The 27,068-nt window shown below is 29.4% G+C and overlaps 1 protein-coding gene across 1 annotated transcript in view; it reads left to right on the top strand.

Moving 5' to 3' along the window:
* The window catches only part of LOC106084854 (uncharacterized), a 125,620-nt gene that overhangs the window by 65,395 nt on the left and 33,157 nt on the right, over positions 1–27,068 (top strand). Inside the window, exons 6-8 of the mRNA XM_059361453.1 lie at positions 299–406; positions 5,797–6,485; positions 18,496–18,889. Coding sequence (XP_059217436.1) covers positions 299–406; positions 5,797–6,485; positions 18,496–18,889 — 1,191 coding nt within the window. The remainder of the gene's footprint in view (positions 1–298; positions 407–5,796; positions 6,486–18,495; positions 18,890–27,068) is intronic.

Raw genomic sequence — 27,068 nt, 5'->3', positions numbered from 1 at the left:
GTTTGGGCCTCCATGGTTAGTGACCTCGGCTAGTCTGTGGCCTCTTGAGTCTACTTTTTCCATAGACGAAGACATGCTTGAGGCAAAGGCTGTCGCATGTAACTTTTCTTATTTTCAAGACTACGATGACTTATTAGCGAGATTTTCTTCATTTCATCGAGCTTTGACAGTATTTACTTATGTATTTCGTTTTATATGCCGTACCAGGAGACAGACAACCTTTCAATCCGAACAGCTGGCTTTAGATTCTCGTGAGGTTAAACTTACACAAAACAAACTTATTTTGCTTTCTCAAAAGCTGGTATATCCGGAGGAATACAGATGCTTATCAAGAAAGGAAGTCATTAAAACGTCCAGTTCTCTATCCAACCTCAATCCATTTTTGGACACAAATGGCGTTTTAAGAGTTTGTGGTCGTCTTTCAAATTCGGGGAGTCTTTCTTATAACGAAAGATATCCTATCATCCTCCCATATAGTTGCACATTCTCTCGGTTATTACTGAAGTTTATTCATACCATTACTTTACACGGGCCGAATAGTTTAATGCTTCGTACGCTAAGGCTTTGTTTTTGGGTTCCTAGAGCAAAGAACCTCATTAAGACAGTAATTCATCAGTGCAAGATTTGCGCGATTTCCAAACAAAAATTGCAGGAGCAGTTAATGGCCGCACTTCCTCCTGAAAGGACAACCTTTTCACGTCCATTCACTTATACGGGCCTCGATTTCGCGGGACCGTTTGATATTAAGACTTATACTTGCAGATCCTGCATAATAACAAAAGGTTATGTTTGTGTGTTCGTGTGCTTCTCCACACGAGCTATTCATTTAGAAGCCACGAGCACTCTGTCCACCCCTGCCTTTTTGGCAAGTTTCCATAGATTCGTATCTCGTCGAGGTTGTCCACGATCACTATACTCTGACAACGGCAAAACATTTATTGGTGCCTCTAGAGAGTTAGCGAGGAATTTTCTGCAAGAGTCCCGAAGGTCTATATTATACCAATTTGCTCACCAGGAAATCGTTTGGCATTTTATTCCTCCCGGATCCCCACATATGGGTGGATTATGGGAAGCGGGAGTTAAGAGCTTCAAAGCCCATTTCCGAAAAATGGCTGGAAGTCACAAATATACTTACGAGGAGTTTTCCACTATTTTATCCAGAATAGAGGCTTGTTTGAATTCAAGACCCATTTCGCCAATGTCTGAAGATCCGAATGACCTATTGGCTCTCACTCCTGGTCATTTTTTAGTTGGAGGACCAATCCTATCCATTGCTGAAAACTCTGAATCCGAAACCAACTTATCCATTTTAAACCGTTGGCGTCGAGTAAAGGCAATTTCCCAGCAATTCAGCACTCGTTGGAAACATGAGTACTTAAAAGAGCTCCACAAAAGACAAAAATGGCAAAACCCCCAAAGGAATATTGACGTAGGTGCTCTGGTTGTTATTAGGGACGAAGCTCTGGCTCCTACCGAATGGAGATTAGGACGAGTCTCAAAGATTTACAAAGGCAAAGATGGTTTAGTCCGGGTGGCAGATGTTATCACTCAAAGGGGTACTATTACGCGGCCTTTGGTAAAACTTGTTCTACTTCCTTAATTACCCTATATTTTACATTCATGACCTTTCGCGTATCACATCATGTATTCATATTTCAGAATGCCGTCTACGAAAAAAAGATTAACAGAACCCACAAAAGATCGAATAATTGATAATAATTTTTTATGTCGCGTATGTAAAGGAAAGCATGCTCTTCGAGACTGTCGCAATTTTTTAAGTGAACCGGTTGATGGGCGAATGCGTTTGGTTTTACTTCACGGTTACTGTCCCAATTGTTTGGCCCATAAGCATTCTGCAGGCTCTTGTTTTACCAAAAAGGGCTGCAAAACCTGCGGAAGTAATCATCATACATTACTTCATATAAACGGTGAGCAAAGATCTCCGAAAGCCAGTAAGATTAAAGGAAGATCTGCTAATAAGAAAAATGATACCAGCAAGTCAGTCATTCCAAAGTCAGTTTCCATAACTTCAATAACGACACTCAATGGGGTTGCACTTTTCCCAACGACTGTGGTTACTGTTCAAGCCGAAGCAAACCAGACCCACGTAAGAGCTGTACTGGACACCTGTAGCTCCGTAAGCAAAATTTCTATGTCATTGGTAGAGGAATTGAAACTACCCACTATAAAATTTGGAAATGACACTATCTGTTCGGTTGTTATTCGATCTCGAAAATCTCCTTACGTTACTATTGAGGCAACCATGGAAGTCAACAATCGGATGTCTTTGAAGATCCCAGCCAGAGAAGTGAATCCTGCGATTAGGACTAGGCTGAATAACATTGTATTGGCAGACCCAAATTTTTTTAAGCCTAGCTCAGTGGCTATTGTCTTTGGGGCAGATTTATATTCAAAAATTGTTTTACCTGGATTGATTCCAAGCCATGATGGCTTACCAGTAGCAATGAACACTATCTTCGGGTGGGTTTTATCTGGGTCGTGCAATACCTCTGATGCATCATAATTTTTGTCTTTCTGTTACGAAATCGGCAAAGCCAATTTACACAATCTTGCTCCAAACCGAAATAAGATAGTTTCTCGATTTTTTAGAATCTTAAGACTTTATCACTACAATTTGGAACTAATTGTATGCAAACGTATCACATATTTTATAATTTGAATTAAATAGAATAAGAATTGTACTACATATGAATTTCTTAGATTAACTTTAAAATGAATTCCTTAAAAAAAAAAAAAAAAAAATTTTGCAATCCTTGCAAAGTGGGCCGGAAATGTTTATGTCAGAATGTTAACGCCATCTGCATGTGAAATGGTGTTATCAACATTTTGACCCGTTTATCTATAAAATAGAAGTTAGCTGCAATTCTTGAAATGTCAAGAATCTTTTCCGAAACAAGCATATCCAAGGCTTTAAATAAGATTGGAGGCGCAATTAACTTCTTCTTGTTATCCCAACCTTCGATGAACTAACTCTGTTCGTTTAGACTAAGCTCTATAAATCCGTCCACCAAAGCAGTTTTGTTATTTATTGGTAAGAAAACATAAAATCCAAATAAAAGTATATTTGCTATTTCTGCAAATTTATTCCAATTGTGTATGTTTCTATTTCTTTCCAAAACGGCAACGAGGAATTTGCGGTCATATTCTGTGCCTAAAATTCACCAACAATTCGTCTTTCAGAGGGCCTAACTACACCATCCTAGGATTAATTCCAACCTTCAATACAGTCCACCATAGCGAATTTGTTCATAATATTTAAAAGAATGTAAAGTAAATAAATATAAAAATAAAATAAATATAATAATAAAAAACCTAAACGTTTAAATATATAAAAAATTTAAATAAAAAATTTTGCAAATTTAAAAAAAAAAAATTAAAATAATTTAAAAATATGAAAAATTAAAAAAAAAAAATTAAATTAATTTAAAAATATTAAAAATTAGAAACAAATTAAAATAAAATAAAAAGTTAAATAAAAAAAGTAGACTAAAAAAAATAAATAAAAAAATATTTTAAAGAATGTAAACAATTAATATAAAAATAAAAAAATATTAAAAAAACTAAACGTTTAAATATATAAAAAATAAAAAATAATGCAGATTTAAAAAAAAAATTAAATAATTTAAAAATATTAAAAATTTAAAAAAATAAAATAATTTTAAAATATTAAAAGTTATTAAAAAATAAAAAAAAAATAAAAAAATAAATAAATAAAAATAAATAAATAAAAATAAAAAAAATTAATAATTTAAAAATTAAAAAAAAATAAGAAAAATTAAATTAAAAAAAATAAATAAAAAATTATTAAAAAAAAGAAAGTAAATAATAAATATAAAAATAATTAAAGAAACGTTAAAAAATAAAAAAAAACTAAACGTTTAATATATATAAAGAAAATAAAAAATATTGCAGATTTAAAAAAAAATTAATATAATTTAAAAATATTCAAAATTAAAAAAAAATAAAGTAAATTAAAAATATTAAAAGTTAATAAAAAATAAAAAAAAAATAAATAAATAAAAATAAAAAAAAATATTTAAAAGCAATTAAATAAAAAATATAAAAATAAAAAAATATAAAAAAAATGTAAAAACATTAAAAAATAAAAAAAAACGTAACAATTTAATTTTTTATATATATATTAAATTGTTACGTTTATAAAATAAAACAATTGCAAATTAACAAAAAAATTAAAATAATTTAAAAATATTAAAAGTAAAAAAAATAAAAAAAATATTAAAAATTAAAAAAAATTTAAAAATTTAATTAAAAAACAAAGTATATAGAAAAATATTTCAAAGAAATTAAATAAAAAATATAAAAATAAAAATATTTCAAGAAACATTAAAAACAAAAAAAAAACAAAACGTTTTAATATATAAAAAAATAAAATATGCAAATAAAAATAAATTAAAATAATTTAAAAATAAAAAAATTAAAATAATTTAAAAATGAAAAAATTAAAATAATTTAAAAAAATTAAAAAATAATAATTCAAAATAATTAAAAGCAAAAAAAAAAAAAATAAACATTTAAAGACAAATTTAAAAATAAAAAATTTAATTTTGAAAAAATTAGAAAAAACATAAAAAATTAAAAAAATTAAAAAGAAACATTCAAAAAAATTTTTTTTTTTTTTAATTTTTCTCTATTTTTGTAATTTATTTTATTTTTTTAATTTATTTTATTTTTTTAATTTATTTTATTTTTTTTTTTAAATTTATTTTATTTTTTTTTTAAATTTATTTTAATTTTTTTTCAAATTTATTTTATTTTTTTTTTAATATATTTTATTTTTTTTAAATTTATTTTATTTTTTTTTAATTTATTTTATTTTTTTTTTTTTAATTTATTTTATTTTTTATTTAATTTATTTTTTTTTTAATTTGTTTTATTTTGTTTATTTTTTTATATAATTTTATTTTTTTTATATTATTTTATTTTTTTATTTTTTTATGTTATTTTTTTAATTTTTCTTTTTTCTATTTTATTTACTTTTCTTTATTTTTTTAATTTTTATTTTTTTATGTTTTTTTACAGTTTTTTTAATATTAATTTTTTAACAATTTTAATATTTAATTTTTTTAATTAGTTTTGAAATATTTTTAATATTTTTTAATATATTTTAATATATTTTTCCGCTTTCTATTGTATATATTTTTATTATATTTTTCTTTTCATTTTTGTTTTTGGTTTTAATTTTCTCATTGAAGGAACTCATGTTTTTATTATTTAAAACAGAATACCTAACCCTATAAAAACCGAGGGAATATATACATTTTTCCCCAATTATTTTAGGTATACATTTCAATATAAACAAAAAATCATCTCTGCCTATTGGTTGGGGAATATATATTCAATACTTTGGCTAAACATTCTCGATTTGTAGTGAAATTTTTAATTATCAAATGTTTATATCCTTTATTTTGAGCAATAATTATATTATGAATGCGTTAAGGAAATGATTTACTTTTGGGTAAACACACATTTTCCCACAAAACAAAATGAACTTGTGTTTAGTCCCTATTTAAAGGCACAAAAATTTCCATATGCAATACAAAAACAGATAACAGAAACTCGAAAAAATGTAAACAAAACTCCGAAAACCGAAAGAAAACCAAATCCAAATATAATGAAACAATTCATAAAATTGTTTTGAGCAATTGTTCTCACAGTAATAAAGACAGACCATCAAACGACAAACGATCTCGAATCTCTCAAGTTTTAATACACAGCTGCCACACAAACAACAAACGAAACGAAACGAAGCAATAGAGAAAAAATATGGCCACCGCATTTCTCAATCGTTTCCAAAGAGAAAAAAGTGAAAAACATCCTCTCCTAACAAAAGATACAAATAAAGAGCAAAAGAGAGTTACCAATGTTACAGAGAAAGAACCCGGAAGTAACTCTGCTGTAGCAAATGATCTCAAAATCGAAGAGAATGCAAATTCGAATTCGGATGACTTGACAAACTCTTCGTCCACAACAGGCGAAGGCAAACCCTTGAGACGAAGATCATATGTTTTTGCTACTCTTAAAGATGCCATTTCTTTGGTAAATGGTGATGAGCAAGGGGCCTCCACAGCAGCAGCAGCAACAACAACATCACCTACAGCCACGAAAAAATCTATGGCCAGCTCTACTGCCGTTAGCCAGGAAAAAGAGAACAACAGTAAAGATAAGAATGAAGAGAAGCTGGATACCCTGGCAGACTTGACGGCGAGCTCACAGACTAAACCGCGCCAGCAGCGCCGTTATATGCGTAGTGCGACAGCGGCCAGTGTAACGCAGTTGTTGTCCGATGGTTGCAATAGTCTGTTGCAAAGATTTCGGCGTAATCCAAGCGAACGACCCGAACAAAAATTGCAAACGCAGCAGCAGCAGCAGCGGGAGCGCGAGCGCGAAAAACAACAGCAGCAACAACAACAACAGCAGCCAGCGCAACAACAAAAAACAAATCGGTAAATTATTTTGGTGCGATAATAATATGGCCAAACGTGAAGGAACTCTTCTTTGATTCTAATGAACTTTAAACGAATTTTGAATGTATTAAAAAAATATAAAAAACCATCCAAACAATTTATTAAAAAAAGTGGAATATTTTGAAAAAGAAAGCAATCACTTAAGAAATGGAAAAACAAAAATTTCTTAATTAAAAAAATGTGTGGTTAATTATGTAAAAAATTAAAAAAAATTTTATTAAAAAATATAAAAAAATTAAAAAAAAAAAATAAAATTAAACATAAAGCAATAAAATTTATAAAATTGAATTTAAACATGTTTTTATACACCAAAAAAAAAATTTTAAAAATTTTGCCGCCTGATTATCATTGTGTCTATAGAAAAAGTGTGCGATTTATACCCATATTTTGTCTTAAAGATCAAAACACTTGAAAATATTTGAAAAACAAAGAAAAAGTTGTGAATTATGCTTATTTCTCATATCTTCAATGCTTTTTTTAAAATAAAAAAATTTTCAACTAAAATGTGACTTATATTTCTACACATTGCTCTACTTAAAAATTCTGAAAAAAAAATAATAAATCTTAAAAAAAGGGAAAATATCCAAAAAATCAAAAAAGTGATAAAATTGTAGTGTTATTAAATCCTCTATGAAGTAAAAACTAGACATTTTTTTCTATTTTTCCCCAGTCAATGTACCCCAACTAAGAAAAAATTCACTCACATGTTGTGCGTAAATGACCCATATCAGCGTTAATTAGAATTATATAAAAACCAACAAAAATACCATAAAATCGGTCAGTGTTTCTTTTCAAATGCCGCCAAATAATCTAAAATAATGTAGAAAAAAAATCGTTCACTTTCTGTGCTTTCTTGCGAGTTCTTTTTTTATTTAAAAATAAATCAATTTAGGAAAATGAAAATTATTCGATTCCGCCATAAATTTATGCGTGTATGTGTGTGTACAAAAATATATACAGATGTGAAAATTGTTTGTTTTATCTCTATATTGAACTCTCTCTCCCACGCTATGGTGGTCTATTCTCTTGAGGAGAAGAGTAAATGATTAATTCAAAAATCCATTGGATATGTGACTCGGCTAGAAAAGCTTGAAAGCTGCATGAGATGCTTTATTTATATTTCATAAGAAATTTTCTGATAAATATTTCCTTAAAAAAATGCTTAAAAAGAAGAGAGAGAGAGAAAGAGAGCGAATGTGTGAAAAAGGTAGATACAGCGGGAGAGAGTTAGTACTAGGGAGGAGATCAGTGTTGCCGTAGTTTTTATACAAACGAGAGTTTTATTATAAGCTAATTCTACGAGGAGGCCACAATACCGCAGAGGTTAGCATATCCGCCTATGACGCTGAACGCCTGGGTTCGAATCCTGGCGAGACTGACTGCACTCATTGATATGTGAGAAGTTGATGAGTCATTGATAATTTCACTAAATAATCAGGTTCAGTCAACTTCTGAATTCGAACCCAGCCGTTTAGCGTCATAGACGGACCTGGGCAATTGGGCACTAAACTCGCAAATTTGAACATTGAGGAACTGATGGGAGCCTTCACGCATAACAATGAGTTAGTCTGTTCAAGTTTTAACTCAACGAGAGGATTTCCATAAAGCTTAGTCCCCAAACGAAAAGTTGTCCATAACTATTGTAAAGACTTTCCAAATGTATGGAAACACGTTAGATTTCATTGTACTTGTAGTCTATTATGGATTGTAACGAGAGATTCAAAAGCTCCTGTGAAAATCAACCGCAAGAGCACCCCCTCAATGGTAACTCAATCAAACTAAACTGCTCGGCAAATAGACAGCTCAGTGAGGAGGTAATCCCCATTGAAAATGTTTCTTAAGTTCTTGCCAACAATCGAACCGATTCATACTCGTAATACAGCTCAGTTTGAAATAAGGTCAAATGTAGAAACTTCTCTCCAAAGAAGTGTCGTACTGAGGCACGCCGTTCGGACTTCGGCTATAAAAAGGACACCCCTTATTAATGAGCTTAAATTTGAATAGGACTGCACTCATACATATTTGAGAAGTTTGCCCCAGTTCCTTAAGAGAATGGTCATGGGCAAAATTTGCAAATTTCCAATTGCCATGCCAGATGTTGCAGTACCTCACAAATGTCGTCAACATTAGAAAGGGGTAACCACCACTGAAATATTTTTGTATGAGTTTTCGCCAGGATTCGAAGCCGGCCATTCAGCGTAATTGGCGGACATGCCCACCTCTGCGCTACGGTGTCTTACCAAAAATGGTACCCATCTGAAAAGCTGGAAAAAAACTAAAAAAATTCAACTTGGTCTTTAGATACCAAAAAGGTACAAATTGGTACGAAAAATAGTACCGTTTCAGAAAAAGTAAAAAAAAACCATGCCATGTGAGACATTCAAAGCTCAAATTAAAAAATGGCAAATTTATAGACATTTTAAATTTGTAAAATTTAATTTTACCCAATGAGTTTTTCTCAAGAACAAAAATAATCCAAGAAGACCTTAAATAATGGGCGTTTTAAAGATAAATTTTCTGAATCTAAAACAAGTAAAAAGGCCGTTAAGTTCTGCCGCGCAGAACCCACCCCACATTACCCACCACCTAGGATATATATGTAAACCACCTTTCGTTATAATCCGGTGAAAAATGCATAATTTATGCCCCCATAGCAGCTAAATCGAAATATGGTCCAATTGGACCAAATTCGGCACTCACAAATGTCGCCTGCATTAGGAGGGGATAACCACCACTGAAATATTTTTATGAGTTTTCGCCACGATTCGAAGTGGGCTATTCAGCGTAATTGGCGGACACGCCCACCTCTGCGCTACATGGTCTTTAGATACCTAAAAGGTAAAATTGGTACGAAAAATAGTACCCTTTTCGGAAAAAGTAAAAATAGACATACCATGTGAGACATTTAAAGCTCAAATTAAAAAATGGCAAATTTATAGACATTTTAAATTTGTACTTTTTGGTACCAAAAATTGTACCCAATGAGAAAAACAAGAACAAAATTTCGAAAAATAATCAAAGAAAAGCTTCACATCTGAAAGGCACCTCAATAATGGGCTTTTTGAAGGTAAACTTTCTAAATCAAAAACAAGTAAAAGAGGTAAAGATAAGTAAAAGTTAAGTTATGACCCCATAGCAGCTTTATCAAAATATGGTCCAATTTGGACCAAATTCGGCACAGACATTGACCAAATATAGACCGATCTGAACCATATATGACACGGATGTCGAGAAGCCTAACATCCCTTCGGCAAATGGGACAGATCCCAAACCTGCCTCACACAACACACAGTCCAAAATTTTGGCGAAATCGAAAAATAAATGCGCCTTTTATGGACCCAAAACCTTAAATCGAGAGATCGGTCTATATGGCAGCTATTTGCAAATCTGAACCGATCTGGGCCAAATTTGAGATGGATGTCGAAGGGCCGAACACAACTCACTGTCCCAAATTTTAGCGACGTCGGACAATAAATGCGCCTTCTATGGGCCCAAGACCTTAAATCGAGAGATCGGTCTATATGGCAGCTACATTCAAATCTGAACCGATCTCGGCCAAGTTGAAGAAATATGTCGAAGGGCTAAACATAACTCACTGCCCTAAATTTCATCTAAATGGGATGATAAATGTAGCTTTTATGGGCCCAAGGCTATAAATAAAGAGATCGGTCTAATGACAGCTATATTCAAATCTGCACCGATCTGGGCCAAATTGAAAAAGGATATCGGAGGGCTTAACACAACATACTGTCCCAAATTTCGGCGAAATCGGACAAGAAATGCGTCTTTTATGGGCCCAAAACTTTAAATCGAGAGATCGGTCTATATGGCAGCTATATTCAAATCTGAACCGATCTGGGCCAAATTGACGAAGGATATCAAGTGGCCTAACACAACTCACTGTCCCCAATTTTAGCGAAATCGGACAATAAATGCGCCTTTTATGGGCCCAAGACCTTAAATCGAGGCATCGGTCTATATGGCAGCTATATTAAAATCTAAACCGATCTGGGCCAAATTGAAAAAGGATGTCGGAGGGCTTAACTGTCCCAAATTTCGGCGAAATCGGACAATAAGGATGTCGAAGGGCTGAAAACAACTCACTGTCCCAAATTTTGGCAAAATCGGACAATAAATAAGACTTTTATAAGCCCTAGACCTTAAATTGAGAGATCGGTCTATATGGCACCTATACCTAAATCTGAACAGATCAGGCCAAATTGACGAAGAATGTGGCCTTACGCAACTCACTGTCCCCGATTTCAGCAAATCTGATAATAAATGTGGCTTTTATAGGCCTAAGACCCTAAATCGGTGGTTCGGTCCATATAGGGGCTATGTGAAGATGTAGTCCGATATAGCCCATTTTCGAACTTTACCTGCGTATAGACAAGTAAAGAATCTGTGCGAGGTTTCAGCTCTATATCTCTATTTTTAAAGATTGTGACAGACGTGACAGACGGATGGACATGTCTAGATCGTCTAAGATTTTTACGACGATCAAGAATCAAGAAAGGCTAAAAAATATACAAAAATGTTGCCTTTTCAAAGAAAAGTACAAAATAGACTTTCCAAATATGTGGCAATGAAAGTACAAGTCGAAAAATTGGAAAATAAAGACTTTTCAAATTGTAACTTCTCAATTACTTCCGTTTGTTAAGGGCATATTGTGCACACGATATTACCGTCAATATTAGTTCCGTTTCTTTTTTTAATATTCCGTAGATTTTGGGTTTCCTTAAAGCTGGGCAATTAACTTAAACTCTCTGCCTATTATCGTTCTTATATGAGAACATAAAAAATGTATATGGCAACTCTGCAGCAGAGATTGTTCTGTTTTGTTCTCACCAATAACATACCTGGGATTTCTCTTCTTATATGAGAACGTTAAAAATTTATATGGCAACTCTGCAACAGAGATTGTTCCGTTTTGTTCTCACAAATACCTGAGATTTCACTCTCCCTCTCTTTCTCTCACTTTCTCTCTTCTTATTCAACTTTTGAAGTAATAAACAAATGTTGGTGTCTTGCTGTCTCTTATACTTGAAAAGCTTTTTCGGGATTTACTCAATGCCATCTCTTCGACTATACTGAGCAGAAAAAAGCACATCTATGGAAAACACTCATAAAATTTCTTGGACCAGCGATCATTGCATGCAAATGCAATGCTGCGTAAATATAAACGAAAGGAAACTCAAAAACTCTTGGTCCACACACAGAAATTGTGTGGGCATTATGGTTTTGTGCTATTTTTCATGCCTAGGTTCTTTCTCTTCCTTTTTTTTTTCTTTCACAATTTCTTTATGAGTTTTTGCTTTTTCCTGCTGTCATCACTTGCACAGAGCCCAGAGTTCAAGGTTCTTGGTGCGGATGATATACCAAAAACAAACAAAAAAAAGAAGAAGAAGAATAAAAAACAACAAAGGCAATTGACTTGACTTTTCCTTGATGGTGTTATTGTAGCATCTCAAATGCAATGCAATGGCAACAATATATCTATGGGGTAGATGGCACACATGGCATAATGATGGTGGTGTTGATAATGTTTTCTTAGCGGCGTTTGGTAGTGGTGGTGATGTTGGTGTTGGCGTTGAATGCACTCGCGCCAAGCTATCAACATTTGTGGCAGCAAATAAAGCATACTATGCTCTAACAAATAACATTGCATATCTTGTTTCTTATTTTACTACTTTTTTTAATTTTTTTTTTTTCGATTAAATACTAGGAAGTTTTCACCTTTAATTCCGTTTTCTTATTTTTAGATGAAAACAGATTTTTTTCTTTTTGTTCTAAGTTTGTCTAGTATATGTGCTAGCGTCTGTATGTGTTTCGTTTTCTATTTACTTTGGTTGTTTTCTTTTTCTTCCTTGCTTTCTTCGTTTTGCTGTTTGTCAATGCGGAAATGTGTCCGCCGATCTTTCTTTTTCGTCTGAGGTGCGTTGTTGTATTTGCTCGACGGCTAGTATGCCATTGATTACAAAAACTGTTTTTTTTTTTAATTTCTCTTGTTGACGTCTAATTTGAATAGAAAAAGTATTTACCAGTTTGAAATTTATGAATCTGTTATGGGTATTCTAGATTGTTTATTATAAAAGCTAAAAGGGCATTTTACATTCAAATTGGTAATGGACAGGAAGTAAGGGGTTGTCATAAATTCAGTTTCTTTCCTTTCCATGCTCCCATTGATCTTAACAAAGTTCATTGTATTCTTTGTTGTGTTATGGCAGAGGAAAAAATTCTTTTGTTTTGATTTTAATACGAGAAAAGTCTGCTAAGAAGAATTTTTATGTAAGGCTATGGGAAAATAAAATTTATAAAAATTACAATCTTTAGAATCTTTTTTTAAAAATATATAATAAAATTAAAAAAACAAAATATCTTAAAAAAATTAAATGGCTATAGAAAAATCGACAAAACTTTCCAAAAAAAAAAACAAATTTTACAAAATTTTTAATTAAAACAAATTTTTAATTAAAGAATAGAAAAACATGTAGAAAAAATTCTGAATAGAAGTATAATTTTAAAGCAATTTCCTATAGACATTTTGTTGTTTTTTATAAAAATTTCATTGTTAATAAAAATTTTAATTTTTTTAAATTACAAAAAAAAAATTGTAACTAAATTTTAAAAATATTTTTTTTAATTATTTTTTAAAATTCTTTATAAAAATTTCATTATTAATTAATTAAAATTTTTTAATTACAAAAAAAATTTTAACTAAATGTTTTAAAAATATTTTCTTTTTAAATTAGTTTTTATATTTTTTTTTATAAAAATAAAATTTTTTTTAAATATTTTTTTATAAAAATTTCATTATTAACAAAAATTTAAATTTTTTTTATCACAAAAAAAATTAACTAAATTTTTTAAAAATATTTTCTTTTTAAATTAGTTTTTATAAAAAAAATAAATTTTTTAAAAATATTTTTTTTAAAGTATTTTTTATAATTTTTTTATAAAAATTTTATTAATTTTTTTTATAAAAATTTCATTATTAATAAAAATTTAAATTTTTTTTAATTACAAAAAAAATTTAACTAAATTTTTTAAAAATATTTTCTTTTTAAATTAGTTTTTAAATTTTTTCTTCAAAAAATTTCATTATTAATAAAAATTTTAATATGTTTTTCTTACAAAGAAAAATTTTTAACTACATTTTCTAAAAATATTTTCTTTTTAAATTAGTTTTTAGAATTTTTTTTATAAAAATTAAATTTTTTATTTTTTTTAATTAATTTTTATAACTTTTTTTATAAAAATTTCGGTAATAAAAGATTAAAAAAAAATTACACAATTTTTATGAAAACATTTTCTTATGTAATTAAAAAAATTTTGGCTAGATTTTGTGTAGTAAAAAACTTTAAACTTTATAAAGGCAGACTTACTTTATCGTTCCTTTCTATACGTATACATAATGTAAAAGAAGTAGAAGCTGTTACGTATTCGTTTTATACATACATATTGTGAAAAATAAGTGCCCTAGAGTATTGTAAAAGTATGCATTCCAATGATTCATTACTCATTATCTTGTTAGCCAAACCAAATATTTTTTGGCGTTCACATAATATACATATTTATTTATTTATTTATGTTTTTTTTTTTTTGTTAGTATTTAACATGACTTTGTTTAACAAGACATTTTATATTAAATGTAAATCTCTTTGTTTAAAATTTGAACCAAAAAAAAAAAATTTAACAAAAAAGCTTATTTGCCAGACATGCAGACATTTCATTCCTTGAAATTACAAGGCTGCTAAACGAGTCATGCAAACAAAAGAAGTATGAAAAATTTGATAGCAAACAAATCACTTGGTTGGGATTCTTTATTGAAGAAGAATTTTTTGGCAAGATTTTTATACAACCAAATAAGACATAAATCGCTAAAGCAATTACAAATGTTCTTTCTTTTTTTTGTAACAAAAAATTTTTGTCAAAAAAACGAAATTTTCAACATGATTATTGGATCATGTTTTTTTATAAATCTGAATACAAAAAATTCAAAAAACTTTTTTGAAAAAAAAAAAATTTGAAAAAATCCACATGTTTCCTATACTTATTATTATTATTTTCAACAAATATTATTTTCTGGCAATTTCCAAAGACACAAAAATATCTACTCCCGTGGATGGATTATCGTTAATTTTTTTTTTTTAATTTTTTGGCAAACCTCTTCTTAGTGTTTTTTGGGTAAATTATTTGTTTTTCCTCTTTGAAATTAGCAACGTAATTATTGTCTCGCCTATAAATAGAACAATGTGACGTATTAGTGTTATTAATTGTATAGAGTAAGCCCCATTTTGGCTGCATACTACGTACCATTAACACATCTTGTTTTTACCCATTTCATATTTTATTTAAAAATATGAATCAAAAGAATTTGTATAGCATTATATAGATATAAAAAAATAATAATAATTAATTTTCTAAATTTATTAGCATGAATCAACAAACTTATTAGACCTTCAATAAGAGGCTCAAAAAGCGTTATGAGTTATTTTCATAAATAAATTGTGATTTATAAGGATAACGTTGGGTTAGACACTTGACAACCGAGAAATTGAAATGGCTATATATCTTTCTAAAGGAGCTTCAATTGCAATATTCGATTTCTTGGTTTTATAAAAGTTTAAAGTTAAAGGCAATTTGTATCAAAAAAGGAATCAGTCGACTTGTCACTTCCCATGGTGGACGCACACACCATTGTGGGATATGAACAGTTGTTTCACTCATTTCACATAGACTCTAAGTCGGCAGCTGAAGCGAATTTTCATAATTTTGTAACAAAATGCAGAACGGTTGCGACCTTTAGTAAAAATGGGGCACTTAATTTTTTCATATCTGAGGGGAAGAAGTATAGGCCATATTTAGCTTCCTTATTTTGTTTTAAATTATTTTATTTTAATTCATTTTATTTTATTTTTATTTAGTTTTACTCTATTTTGCAAATATAATTTTATTTTATTTTATTTTATTTTATTTTATTTTATTTTATTTTATTTTATTTTATTTTATTTTATTTTATTTTATTTTATTTTATTTTATTTTATTTTATTTTATTTTATTTTATTTTATTTTATTTTATTTTATTTTATTTTATTTTATTTTATTTTATTTTATTTTATTTTATTTTATTTTATTTTATTTTATTTTATTTTATTTTATTTTATTTTATTTTATTGTATTTTATTTTATTTTATTTTATTTTAATTTTTTTTATTTTATTTAATTTTATTTTATTCAATTTAATTTAATTTAATTTGATTTAATTTAGTCTAATTTAATTTATTTTATGTTATTTTATTTTATTTTAATTTAATTTAATTTTAGTTTATTTTATTTTTTTTTTTATTTTATTTTTTTTTTTTATTTTATTTCCTTGAAATAGATCAGCAGTTAAAGTGGCTGGTACCATACTGCGTATACGTTATTCAACATTTGCTGACATATAAAGTATACGCACTATGGGTCCCTTTGTTATTTTGTACAGGCAAAGTTACTTTTTGCAGATTTGGCAAGCTGCTCCAAATATTGTAAATATTATTTTAGATTATTTTAATTGAATTTATTTTATATCATTGTTATTTTTATTTTATTCTATTTTATTTTTTGTCTATTCTATGTTATTTTTATTTTATTCTATTTTATTTTATTTCTTTATTTTATTTTTTTATTTAATTTTATTTTGTTTTATTCTATTTTATTTTATTTTATTTTATTTTATTTTATTTTATTTTATTTTATTTTATTTTATTTTATTTTATTTTATTTTAATTAAATTTTTTTTTTTCATTTTATTTTTATTTTTTTTTTATTTCATTTTATTTTTATTTTATTTTATTCTATTTTATTTTATTTTATTTTATTTTATTTTATTTTATTTTATTTTATTTTATTTTATTTTATTTTATTTTATTTTATTTTATTTTATTTTATTTTATTTTATTTTATTTTATTTTATTTTATTTTATTTTATTTTATTTTATTTTATTTTATTTTATTTTATTTTATTTTATTTTATTTTATTTTATTTTATTTTATTTTATTTTATTTTATTTTATTTTATTTTATTTTATTTTATTTTATTTTATTTTATTTTATTTTATTTTATTTTATTTTATTTTATTTTATTTTATTTTATTTTATTTTATTTTATTTTATTTTATTTTATTTTATTTTATTTTATTTTATTTTATTTTATTTTATTTTATTTTATTTTATTTTATTTTATTTTATTTTATTTTATTTTATTTTATTTTATTTTATTTTATTTTATTTTATTTTATTTTATTTTATTTTATTTTATTTTATTTTATTTTATTGTATCTCATTGAAATGGATGAACTGTTACCATAGTAAAAGTGTCTGGTACCATACTGCGTATACGTTATTCAATATTTGTTGCCCCATAAAGTATACGCACTATGGGTCCCTTTGTTATTTTGCCATGCAAGCCTACTTTATTGCATATTTTGCAAGCTGCTCCAAAAATTTTAAATGTATTAAAAAAATTAATTTTTAAATTTTCTAAATTTAAAATCAAAAAATGACAATATTGCCCGACTCTTCATTACTTAATTAGCTGTCTTGTTTTTTTTTTATTTCGTTAATTAATTAAAAAATATTTCTTTTTTTATTTATAAACTCATTAAATATTAGCATAGTGAGCCAAATATAGAGATAAAAAAACTCATTTGCAAAAAAATGTTTCTTTACTCTCTGAGCATTTTGAAATAAAAGAGCAAACATTGATTTGCTAAGTTAATCTAGCTTACATAGATTTTTAAGATCTATTTATTTCGCTTTGAATGTTTATACAATGTTTGCATTTTGAAAAAAGCAAATAAATGAAAAATAATTTTAGAAACCAACATTAGCAGCAAGCAAAAAGAAAACACTGACTGGCTGTGGTGGCGGCTGGCAAGACCAGACCGCATGAGATTTTTGAGTTTTTTTTTTTTTTTTTTTTTTGTTATGAATAAAATATATTTAGTGCGCAAAAATTATTTTCAATTTTCTACGTAAAGTAGTTCAATGTGAGGTACATGCATCTGCACCATTTTTATTTTCTTGTTTTAGGTTTGTGAGTTTTGCAGGTGATGCCTTGTCCTCTTTCTTGTGCGAAGGTAGAGGAGACAATCAACTTTGCTTTATGTAAATAATTTTCGCTTGTTTGTCAGGAATGGTTTTTGCCATGTTTATAAATGGTATTTCCTGATTGGTTTTTTTTTCCACCTATTTTCCTGTGTTGGCAATTTTGGAATATTACCATTGTCATGTTCATAAGATTTAATGGCAATTCTTGAAACGCAACGCCCCCACCTTATCCACTCTACTTTTTGCCTCGCCGAACCAAATCTTTGTTGGTTGTGGCGAATGTGCTCTCGCAGAAGCAGTGTGGCTGCTTGTGTTCTCTCAGAATTTTCACAATTTTCACGATCTTTTTTTGTTCTTTGTTTTCACACCACATTTCAGCAGCGTATATATTTTACAAATTTTTATTTTTTTCTTGTTGGTTTTTCTACGCTACCGTTCAGAAAATAAGAAAATTATAGACGTGTGAGATTCAGTTAATTTTTGATTTTTCGACAATACGTTTGAACGACGATGATAATCAGCAGCGGCTCGCGTGTTTTTTTTTTTTTAAGAAAAAATAAAAACTAAAAATTCAAGAAAGCACACAAAAAAAAAAGTGATAGAGAAAATAGAAAAATTTACATATATACATATATGTTGAAGAAATATTTATGTGATATATAGAAAAAATAGAAGAAAATAGAAGAAAAGTTATGAAAATTTTATTAAATACTGGTGGAAAAATGCTTAAAACTTAAAAAAAATAATAAAATTTTCCAAAAGAGAAAAAAGTGCCAAAAGAAAAAAGTGATTGCCTTTTTCTATAAAAAGAAAAAATATTCCATTTTACAACGAATAACAGTTTTTTATATATCTAAAAATTACTAAACCTTAAACAACCACCCCTCAATTGCAGTGAATTTAAATTCTTTCGTGATCGACGCAGTCACAGCAAAACTCCCTGCAACAAAAAGGAAAAACGTCGCAATTCTCGCCGTTACTCCAAAGAGAGCGGCGACTCTGCCTATCAGAAGAACGACGGCGAATCGTCGTCGTTGTCTGGCCAATCTTCCTCGCGTTCCTCCAAAACACCCACCAACAACTCGATGAGTGATCGTTATCGTTACAATCGTTACTATGGCGGTGGCCTGGGCACCTCGGCGACTTCAGCGAATCTATATGATCCCTCGCTCAGCACAGGTGGTCGCTATCAGAAAAGTTCCACCACAGCTGTCTCAGCCTTGGATCGTTTGCGTTCAAATCTAAGTCCCTTATCATCCTACTACAATCCCTTGATGCGAACATTTAGTGTTAGTATCTTAAAACACTGACTTGGAGGTGACAAACCCATAACAAGAATTGGTTTCATTATCTTTTTGGTCCATTCAGTTTTTGGCCTTTTGCCTATGGAATTAATCATTTGCTATTTTTATATATTTTAATAATTTTCTTAAAATTTTTATTTTATTATTTTAATATTTATGCATGATTCACATGCATTTCTTTCAAATGGGAAAATATGGCTATTGCTTGATTTCCCTTATTTCTACATCTTGTGTCTCTGGACAAACAAATTCCAATGAGCCCACTCAGCCGGAGCAGAAATTTTGCCTATTCTTTGTTATAGCTATTCAATACACATGTAGCTAGATTTTTTTGTTGTTGTTGTTATTATTTATGGTATTTTTTTTATTATTGTTTATTTTATTTTGTTCGTCAAAATGAAATCCATTAATAGTTCTTTTGGGGTTATTATGACAGGTAGTCGGCTGTCAATTTTTAAAAGAAAAAAAAATCGATGGTTCAAAAAACAAAACAAAATAATTCTCTCAGTTTTGCTTGTTGGCTATAAAACTTTCAATAGTCTACGTATACGTGTTATTAATTATTTTAATTAATAGTAAATGAAAATGTATGGGGAATCGGGCAACATTTTTAGGATATCTTTCTATATTACTTTCTTCTATATAAAAAAACATAATTTGTTGGTAGATTTGGCGATAACTCATGCGGAATTTTTGAGAAAATATAAGTAAAATGATAAATGGACATATCCATAGGTGCGTATAATTGATATTTATTTGGTTCAGCTATGCGTATACGTAATATTAAAAATTTTCAAAAATAGTTGTTTAAAATGTTTTTTTTTAATTGATAAAAATGGTCTTTCCAGCGTAAAAATAAAGGAATATGATTTCAATTACATAGGTTTACTGCTAGTGAAAGCTGACTATTCTCGTTCCTAAAAATTCTGAAAATTGTGTAGAAAAATACATAGAAAAGTTGAAGCGTACAATAATTGCTTGATGAGGATTTGTTTCTTCTTTATACGCACAACTGTACAAAGAACCAAAATATTAATACGTATCAAATGTATTGCATTATAAAAATTAAATATTTAAAAAATAATAAGAACAAAGTACAAAAATGAAAAAACACAAAAATAAATAAAATATAAATAAAATAAAAAAAATTAATTAAAAACATAAATAAATAAAATATAAATAAAATAAAAAAAATTAATTAAAAACATAAATAAATAAGATATAAATTAAATAAAAAATACATTAAAATAATTTAATAAAAAAAAATAAATAAAAAAAAAACATAAAATAAAAAAATTTAATTAAAAAAATAAATAAATTAAAAAAATAAAATAAGTTAAAAAAGTAAAAAAAGTAAAAGAATTAAAAAAAATTCATAAAAAAATAAATTAAAAAAATAAATTAATAAAAAATAAATTTAAAAAAAAAATTGAAAAGAAATATAATAATTACAAAAGAGCATTTTAAAAAATAATAAATATTAAAAAAAAAATAATAAAAATAATTCAAACAAGTAAAATTTTATAATTTAACAAAAAGCACAAAAAAAAAATAAAAAAAACGTCAAAATATGCTATTGAAAAGATTTTTGAAAACATGCCATATGTGTGTATGATCGATATTATTTGAATTTTATCACCGGAAGGTTACATAGGTGCGTATAATCGATATTAATTGCCTTGTGCGTGTACTTTTTATTATTTTTCTCATAAAAGTTTGTCCTTTTGAACCAGAAAATGAATTTTGGCACGTTCAGAAAACAAAAATCGTTCTTAAAAAACCTCCCAGAGGTACGTTCGCAAGTGTCATCTACTTCGGAACTTTTTCGCATTACTTTTAGGTGGCTTGTATGTATAAGATATCCGGATCTTAACAGTAAACAGTTAGAAAATCGAACTGCAAATCTTAATACGCATATGTTCGTATGATCGATATTATTTGAATTTTATCACCAGAAGGTTACTTAGGTGCGTATAATCGATATTAATTACCTTGTGCGTATACTTTATATTATTTTTCCCTAAAAGTTTGTCCTTTTGAACCAGATAATGAATTTTTGGCACGTTCAGAGAATAAAAATCGTTCTTAAATTAAGTCGGTATGAAATTATACGGTTATTGTGAATAAGGGAATATTGAAAAATCTCAGAAGACCTCCCAGAGGTACGTTCGCAAGTGTCATCTAGAATCTTTTTCGCATTACTTGTAGGTAGCTTGTATCTAGATGATATCCTTATCTTAACAGTAAACAGTTAGAAAATTGAACTGCAAAACTTCCTGCGCATATGTGCGTATGATCGATATTATTTGAATTTTATCACTAGAAGGTTACATAGGTGCGTATAATCGATATTAATTGCCTTGTGCGTATACTTTATATTATTTTTCTCCTAAAAGTTTGTCCTTTTGAACCAGATAATGAATTTTTTGCACGTTCAGAGAATAAAAATCGTTCTTCAATTAGGTCGGTATGAAATTATACGGTTATTGAGAGTAAGGGAATATTGAAAAGTCTCAGAAGAACCCCCAGAGGTACGTTCGCAAGTGTCATCTACTTCGGAACTTTTTTCGCATTACTTTTAGGTAGCTTGTATCTAGATGATATCCTTATCTTAACAGTAAACAGTTCGAAAATCGAACTGCAAAACTTCCTACGACCGGAGAGAGAAGCCTTCATGGAATTTTCGTGATTTTCTGTATGAATTTGTTAAAATTTTTAAGTTGAGACTACTTTCTCGATCAACCTTTTATATCTCACTTTTTCTAGCTGACATTTCTTGATCATGAAATCCAGGATAAATTGCCAGTCCCTCCAAAACTCTCACCAAAATACCTTACCCCACATGAAATCATTTGTACTCCTACCCCACAATATAAACTTTCATATTCTGCATGAAATTCCCCTTAATGTAAATATGATATTGTCTATGTTCCGCACTATGTCTGATTTTAAAGGGAGAGCCCTTTGTGCCGGTTTTCTTTTACTCAATTTCTTTTTAATGAGCTACCTATCGAATTTTCCTTAAACTTCATATTCCATATTGCAATCAAAATTGCTCTCTTTAAGGGAAAAGGCAGCCCCTTAGGCCTGACCCATAAAACACACCAGGTCAAAAAGTTTATAATCGATATGCAGGTACCCATGTCCCCAGTTTGCTTGTCCAAATATTAGATTTCATATTTTAAATGAAATTTCCTTTAATTTGGATATGATATTGTCTGTGTTTCGTATTATGCCCGATTTTGAGGGGAAGGCCCCTCAGGTCGACCCGCCCAAAAATTAATTTTTTGTTTATCCAAATTCTTATGTTAGGATAAGTCAATATTCATATCTCAATTATTTTTCAACATGTCTGCTAACATGTCTGAGGTAAATTAAAAGCCATTACAAACCCATACCGAAATTGCCATTTGCAATCCTACCCCACAATATAAATTTTCGTATTGTGCGCGATTTTTTCTTTTATTTGAATATGACATTGTCCATATTCCGTACTATGACCGATTTTAAGGGGGAAGACCCCTTAGGTCGACACGCCCAAAAACCAATTTTTGGTTTATCCAAATCCTTATATCAATATTCATATCTCAGTTGTCTATATTCTGGTCTATGCCCGACTTTGAGGAGAAGATACCCTAAGGTGGTTCCATCAAAACACGATTTGTTTTTACTCAATTTTTTTATTGGGCTACCCACAATTACTCTCTATACAGAAGAATTATCTTCAATTTCCTATGTGTGCAAAATTCCTTTAGATATTTTATGCTCGCTTTTTGGAGAATTTGCTTTTGGAGCTGCTTACGCATAAAGTATCTCCCAGTGGGGATCCCCGCTTTTCCTTAAAGGAGTGGTTATTGCCTAATTTGCAATTTTTCTCTCTTCTACTCTATACTCAGATTAGCTTTTTAACCAATTTTTCGGTCAACCTTTGATATCTCACTTTTTCCATTTCTGGATCATGTCCAGAGTCCTGAAAAATTTGCCGGCCTCATTAATCCTTACCAAAATATTCTGCCCCACATGAAATCTTTTGTAATCGTAAACCCTAATATTAATGTTCGTATTTAACACAAATATTCCTTTAATTTGAATATGATTTTGTCTATATTCTGTACTATGCCCGCTTTCGAGGGGAGGCCCCCTCTAGGTTGACCCGGTTGGTTGACCAGTTTTTTACTTAATTTTTTAATTGGACTACCCACAGTTACCCTCTATACTTAAAAATGAACTGCATTTGGGCGAAATTGTGTGCGAAATTCCCTTGAAGATTTTATGCCCGCTTTTGGGGGAATAGGCTGCCCCCTAAGTCCTTCACATAATATATCACTTACATGATTCTAGTCCATCTCCCAATTGGTATCTCCGCTGTTCCTTAATGAAATAATTTGGCCAAATTTCAAACTCTACTGTCATCTAGTCTAAGATTAAAGGTTTGGTTTGTTTTTTCTGCTTGGGTTTCTAGGCAACTTGGAGTGTTGGTAAACAATGATGTCACTTGTAATTTGGCGATCCTGGGTAGCTCACCAAAAAATTATTGGATTTATTTGGAGACGCGTTTTGGTTCGAACCCCGGATGAAAATAGGCTGGTGAAATATGTTTAGACCTTAGATTGTAGATAATGAGAAGGCTTGCATAGCCACATAACCCCGAAAGAGAAATTGCCTATCAGTAAATACTTTGTAGTATCCAACCCTGGGCCGTACCCTGTATAAAATAGGCTGTTGAAAAATATTTAGACCTTAGATTGTAGATAATGAGAAGGCTTGCATAGCCACATGCATCAATGGCCCTGGATGAGAAATTGCCTATCAGTACCTACTCTGAAGTAGCCCGCCCTGGTCTGTACCCTGGATAAAAATAGGCTGGTGAAAAATGTTTAGACCTTAGATTGTAGATAAGGAGAAGGCTGGCCTAGCCACATGCATCAATAACCCCGGCGGAGAAATTGCCTACCAGTAACTACTCTGTAGTAGCCCATCAACATTTTGGGTGCATTCAGAGACAGTTTTTGGTTCATACCCTAATCGGTGGAATAAAAATAGGGATGTGAAAAATCTTTAGACCTTAGATTGGAGATAATGAGGAGGCTTGCATAGCCTCATATACATAACTCAGGAGGAAAAATTGCCTACACCTACACCAACTACACTGTAATGACTTTTGCGTGCCTTTACCCCCCTCCTTACTATAATGCAGATTTTATAGTGTCGGGGCAATTCCATCTTTTTAATATATATGAGGAAATCTCCGAAATAAAACAAAATATAATAAAATCTTGTTCAGTTCGTAAATAATTGAGAGTACTGGGTGACGTATGTACAACATAAATTTTTATATACATTGCTTATACGTACTATGGGCAATTTAAAATAATATCACGTATACGTACAAATATTTTTAAGTTTTTCTCTATGATCTAAAACAATTTTTTTTAATACTGTAATTCATTTCTTTATTGGAAATTAACCATTATTTTCCTTAAGATCATTGCCCTCAATTTCACTTTATGGTTAGGAAAATTTAGGTCAACTTTTATAATTTTCTTTTATTTTATCATTATTTTCTGTTTCTAAAAAAGAATCAATACGGCCTAGATTGTTTCCTCTTCATTATTTATCTTCCATATTTATTTATTTATGAAAACTACATTTCGATTTACCTTGCCCCATTTGCAAACAATAAAACTAATCTGTTTTTCTTTTTTCTTGCAATTAACACTTATTCAAAACCTATTTATTTCAAATTATGTCATTCATACAGAAATAAAAATTAGCAAAAACTAAATAATTATCTTGAACAATTTTTTTTCAAGTTCACACGCTTTGTCGTTAAAATGAAAATTAAAATCAATTTGGCCCGTCATTCACTTTTTTTTTTGACAATATTAAAAAGAAAAAATATATGTTTTTGATTATAAATTTATAAATTTTTAATGATGTTCTAATGTTTGAAATGCAGTTTATTTCATTGCCGTTAGATTGCGTTTTTGCTTTTGATTTGGCAAAAATTAATATTAAAAAAATCCCCCACAACAAGAAACATATGGGCAAAATTCAATTCGAAAATACATTCAAAGAACAATGTTGGGCATCATCATGAATTGTGCCGTAGCGTTCAGCGTGTTCTATGCATGTATGTGTGTGTGTTTGTATATTCAAAAATAAATAGGTTTAGAATAGTCCTCAAAAAAAAATCAGAAAAAAAGAAAAGACACAAAATTTGCTGCACATTTTAATTTGGGGGGATAAAACTTTTCATCGTCTCGTTGTTTTGTTTTTGTTTTGTGTAAAAACTTAGAAAGTGTATACACAATTTTTTGAAGGTCGTTTATGAAAAGATCGAAGCGCTGCGAGGGCATGGGAAAACTGAGAGAATATCCAACAGCCTAGGCCAAATTTTGTTTATATTTGTTTTTTCCTTTTCTTCTTTTGGGAAAATTCAGAGTGGGAGTCCACATTGCTTTATTTATATTGGGAATATAATTTTTTTTTTTTTTTTGGTTTTTGTTTGCTTTCCAAAAAGAAAGTTGGCTGAGTGGGCCCAATTTCTGGTCTTTGCCAGACCTTAATTAAATTTATTAATTTTTTTGTGTTTAAAATAATATTTTGAAAAATTATTGACCTTTAAATTTGTAAGACCAAAAGGAAAATGAGTCCCTTGTATGGGTATAACTTAGGTGAAAATGCAGTTTTTGAGAAAAGTCGCAAAAAAAAAGAATTTTTAAAAGTAAACTAAAAAATCAAAAAACGGTATTTAGACAATATAACAATTTAATTAAACATTATAAAATAATTTTTTTTTATTTAAATTAGCACAAAATTAAGAAAATTATATTTTCTGTGGTATAAAATAAAGCTCTGCTATAATGCAATTACTAATTTTATCGTCCACGTTCGATAATTTTATACCTTAAGGGTTGTGGCTTTTCAAAAAAAAAAAAAAAAAAAACCGGCATAACCTTCATTGCGAATTATTTGAAAGTTTTACTCCACATGTTCAAGAGTTTAAAATCGACTTTACTCTCGTATTTTACACGAAATCCCTTTCAATTCATACTGTCTATGTTCCATTATGCCCGCTTTTGGAGGAGTTATCCCCTAAGCCCGCTCCTGAAAACGGATTTCCCATCTAAATCGAATTTACGAAATTCCTTTTAATTTTAATATCACAATGCCTATGTTCCGTTCGCTTTTGGGGGAGTTTGCCCCCTAAGCCCGTTCCCAAAAACGGATTTCCCATTTAAATCGAATTTTTTAATGTGGCAGTTGAATCAGAGTGCAATGGCATTCGAAGGACTAAAATAAAAACTGCTTGCTGCTTTGATATCAAGTAACAGATTTGACACTGTACGCGAAATTTTTCATAATGCTAACCATGAAAGTCTTTGTTTTCGTATTCTATATGCATTCTCGTTTAATTTGAATATTCTATAGCTTAGCTTTATTTCGGCGCCCGCTTTGAGGGGCAACTCCCTAGGCCCGATCCGAAAACCGACTGGAAATGTTTGGATAGGTTCGAATTTTTCAATATGGCAGTTGAAACAGAGTGCAAAGGCATTCGAAGGACTTAAATACAAACTGCTTGGTGCTTTGGTATCAAATAACAGATTTGACACTCTACGCGAAATGTTTGATAATGCTGACCATGAAATCTCCTTTTTTCGTTTTCTATGCGCATTTCCGTTTAATTTGAATATGCTATTACTTAGCTTTCTTTCGGTGCCCGCTTTGAGGGGCAGCTCCCTAGGCCCGATCCGAAAACACACTTGAAATGTTTTGAAAGGTTTAAGTAACAGTCTGCCATCGAATTTTTTAATGTGGCAGTTGAAACACAGCCCAAAGGCATTCGAAGGACTTAAATATAAACTGCTTGCTACTTTGATATCAAATAAAAGGTTTGGCACTCTACGCGAAATGTTTGATAATGCTGACCATGAAATCTCCTTTTTTCGTTTTCTATGCGCATTTCCGTTTAATTTGAATATGCTATTACTTAGCTTTCTTTCGGTGCCCGCTTTGAGGGGCAGCTCCCTAGGCCCGATCCGAAAACACACTTGAAATGTTTTGAAAGGTTTAAGTAACAGTCTGCCATCGAATTTTTTAATGTGGCAGTTGAAACACAGCCCAAAGGCATTCGAAGGACTTAAATATAAACTGCTTGCTA

This window comes from Stomoxys calcitrans, chromosome 2, assembly GCF_963082655.1.
Source record: "Stomoxys calcitrans chromosome 2, idStoCalc2.1, whole genome shotgun sequence".
Classification (NCBI taxonomy): domain Eukaryota; kingdom Metazoa; phylum Arthropoda; class Insecta; order Diptera; family Muscidae; genus Stomoxys; species Stomoxys calcitrans.
Note: the sequence above shows the minus strand (reverse complement) of the source record. Positions and strands in the feature narration are given on the sequence as shown.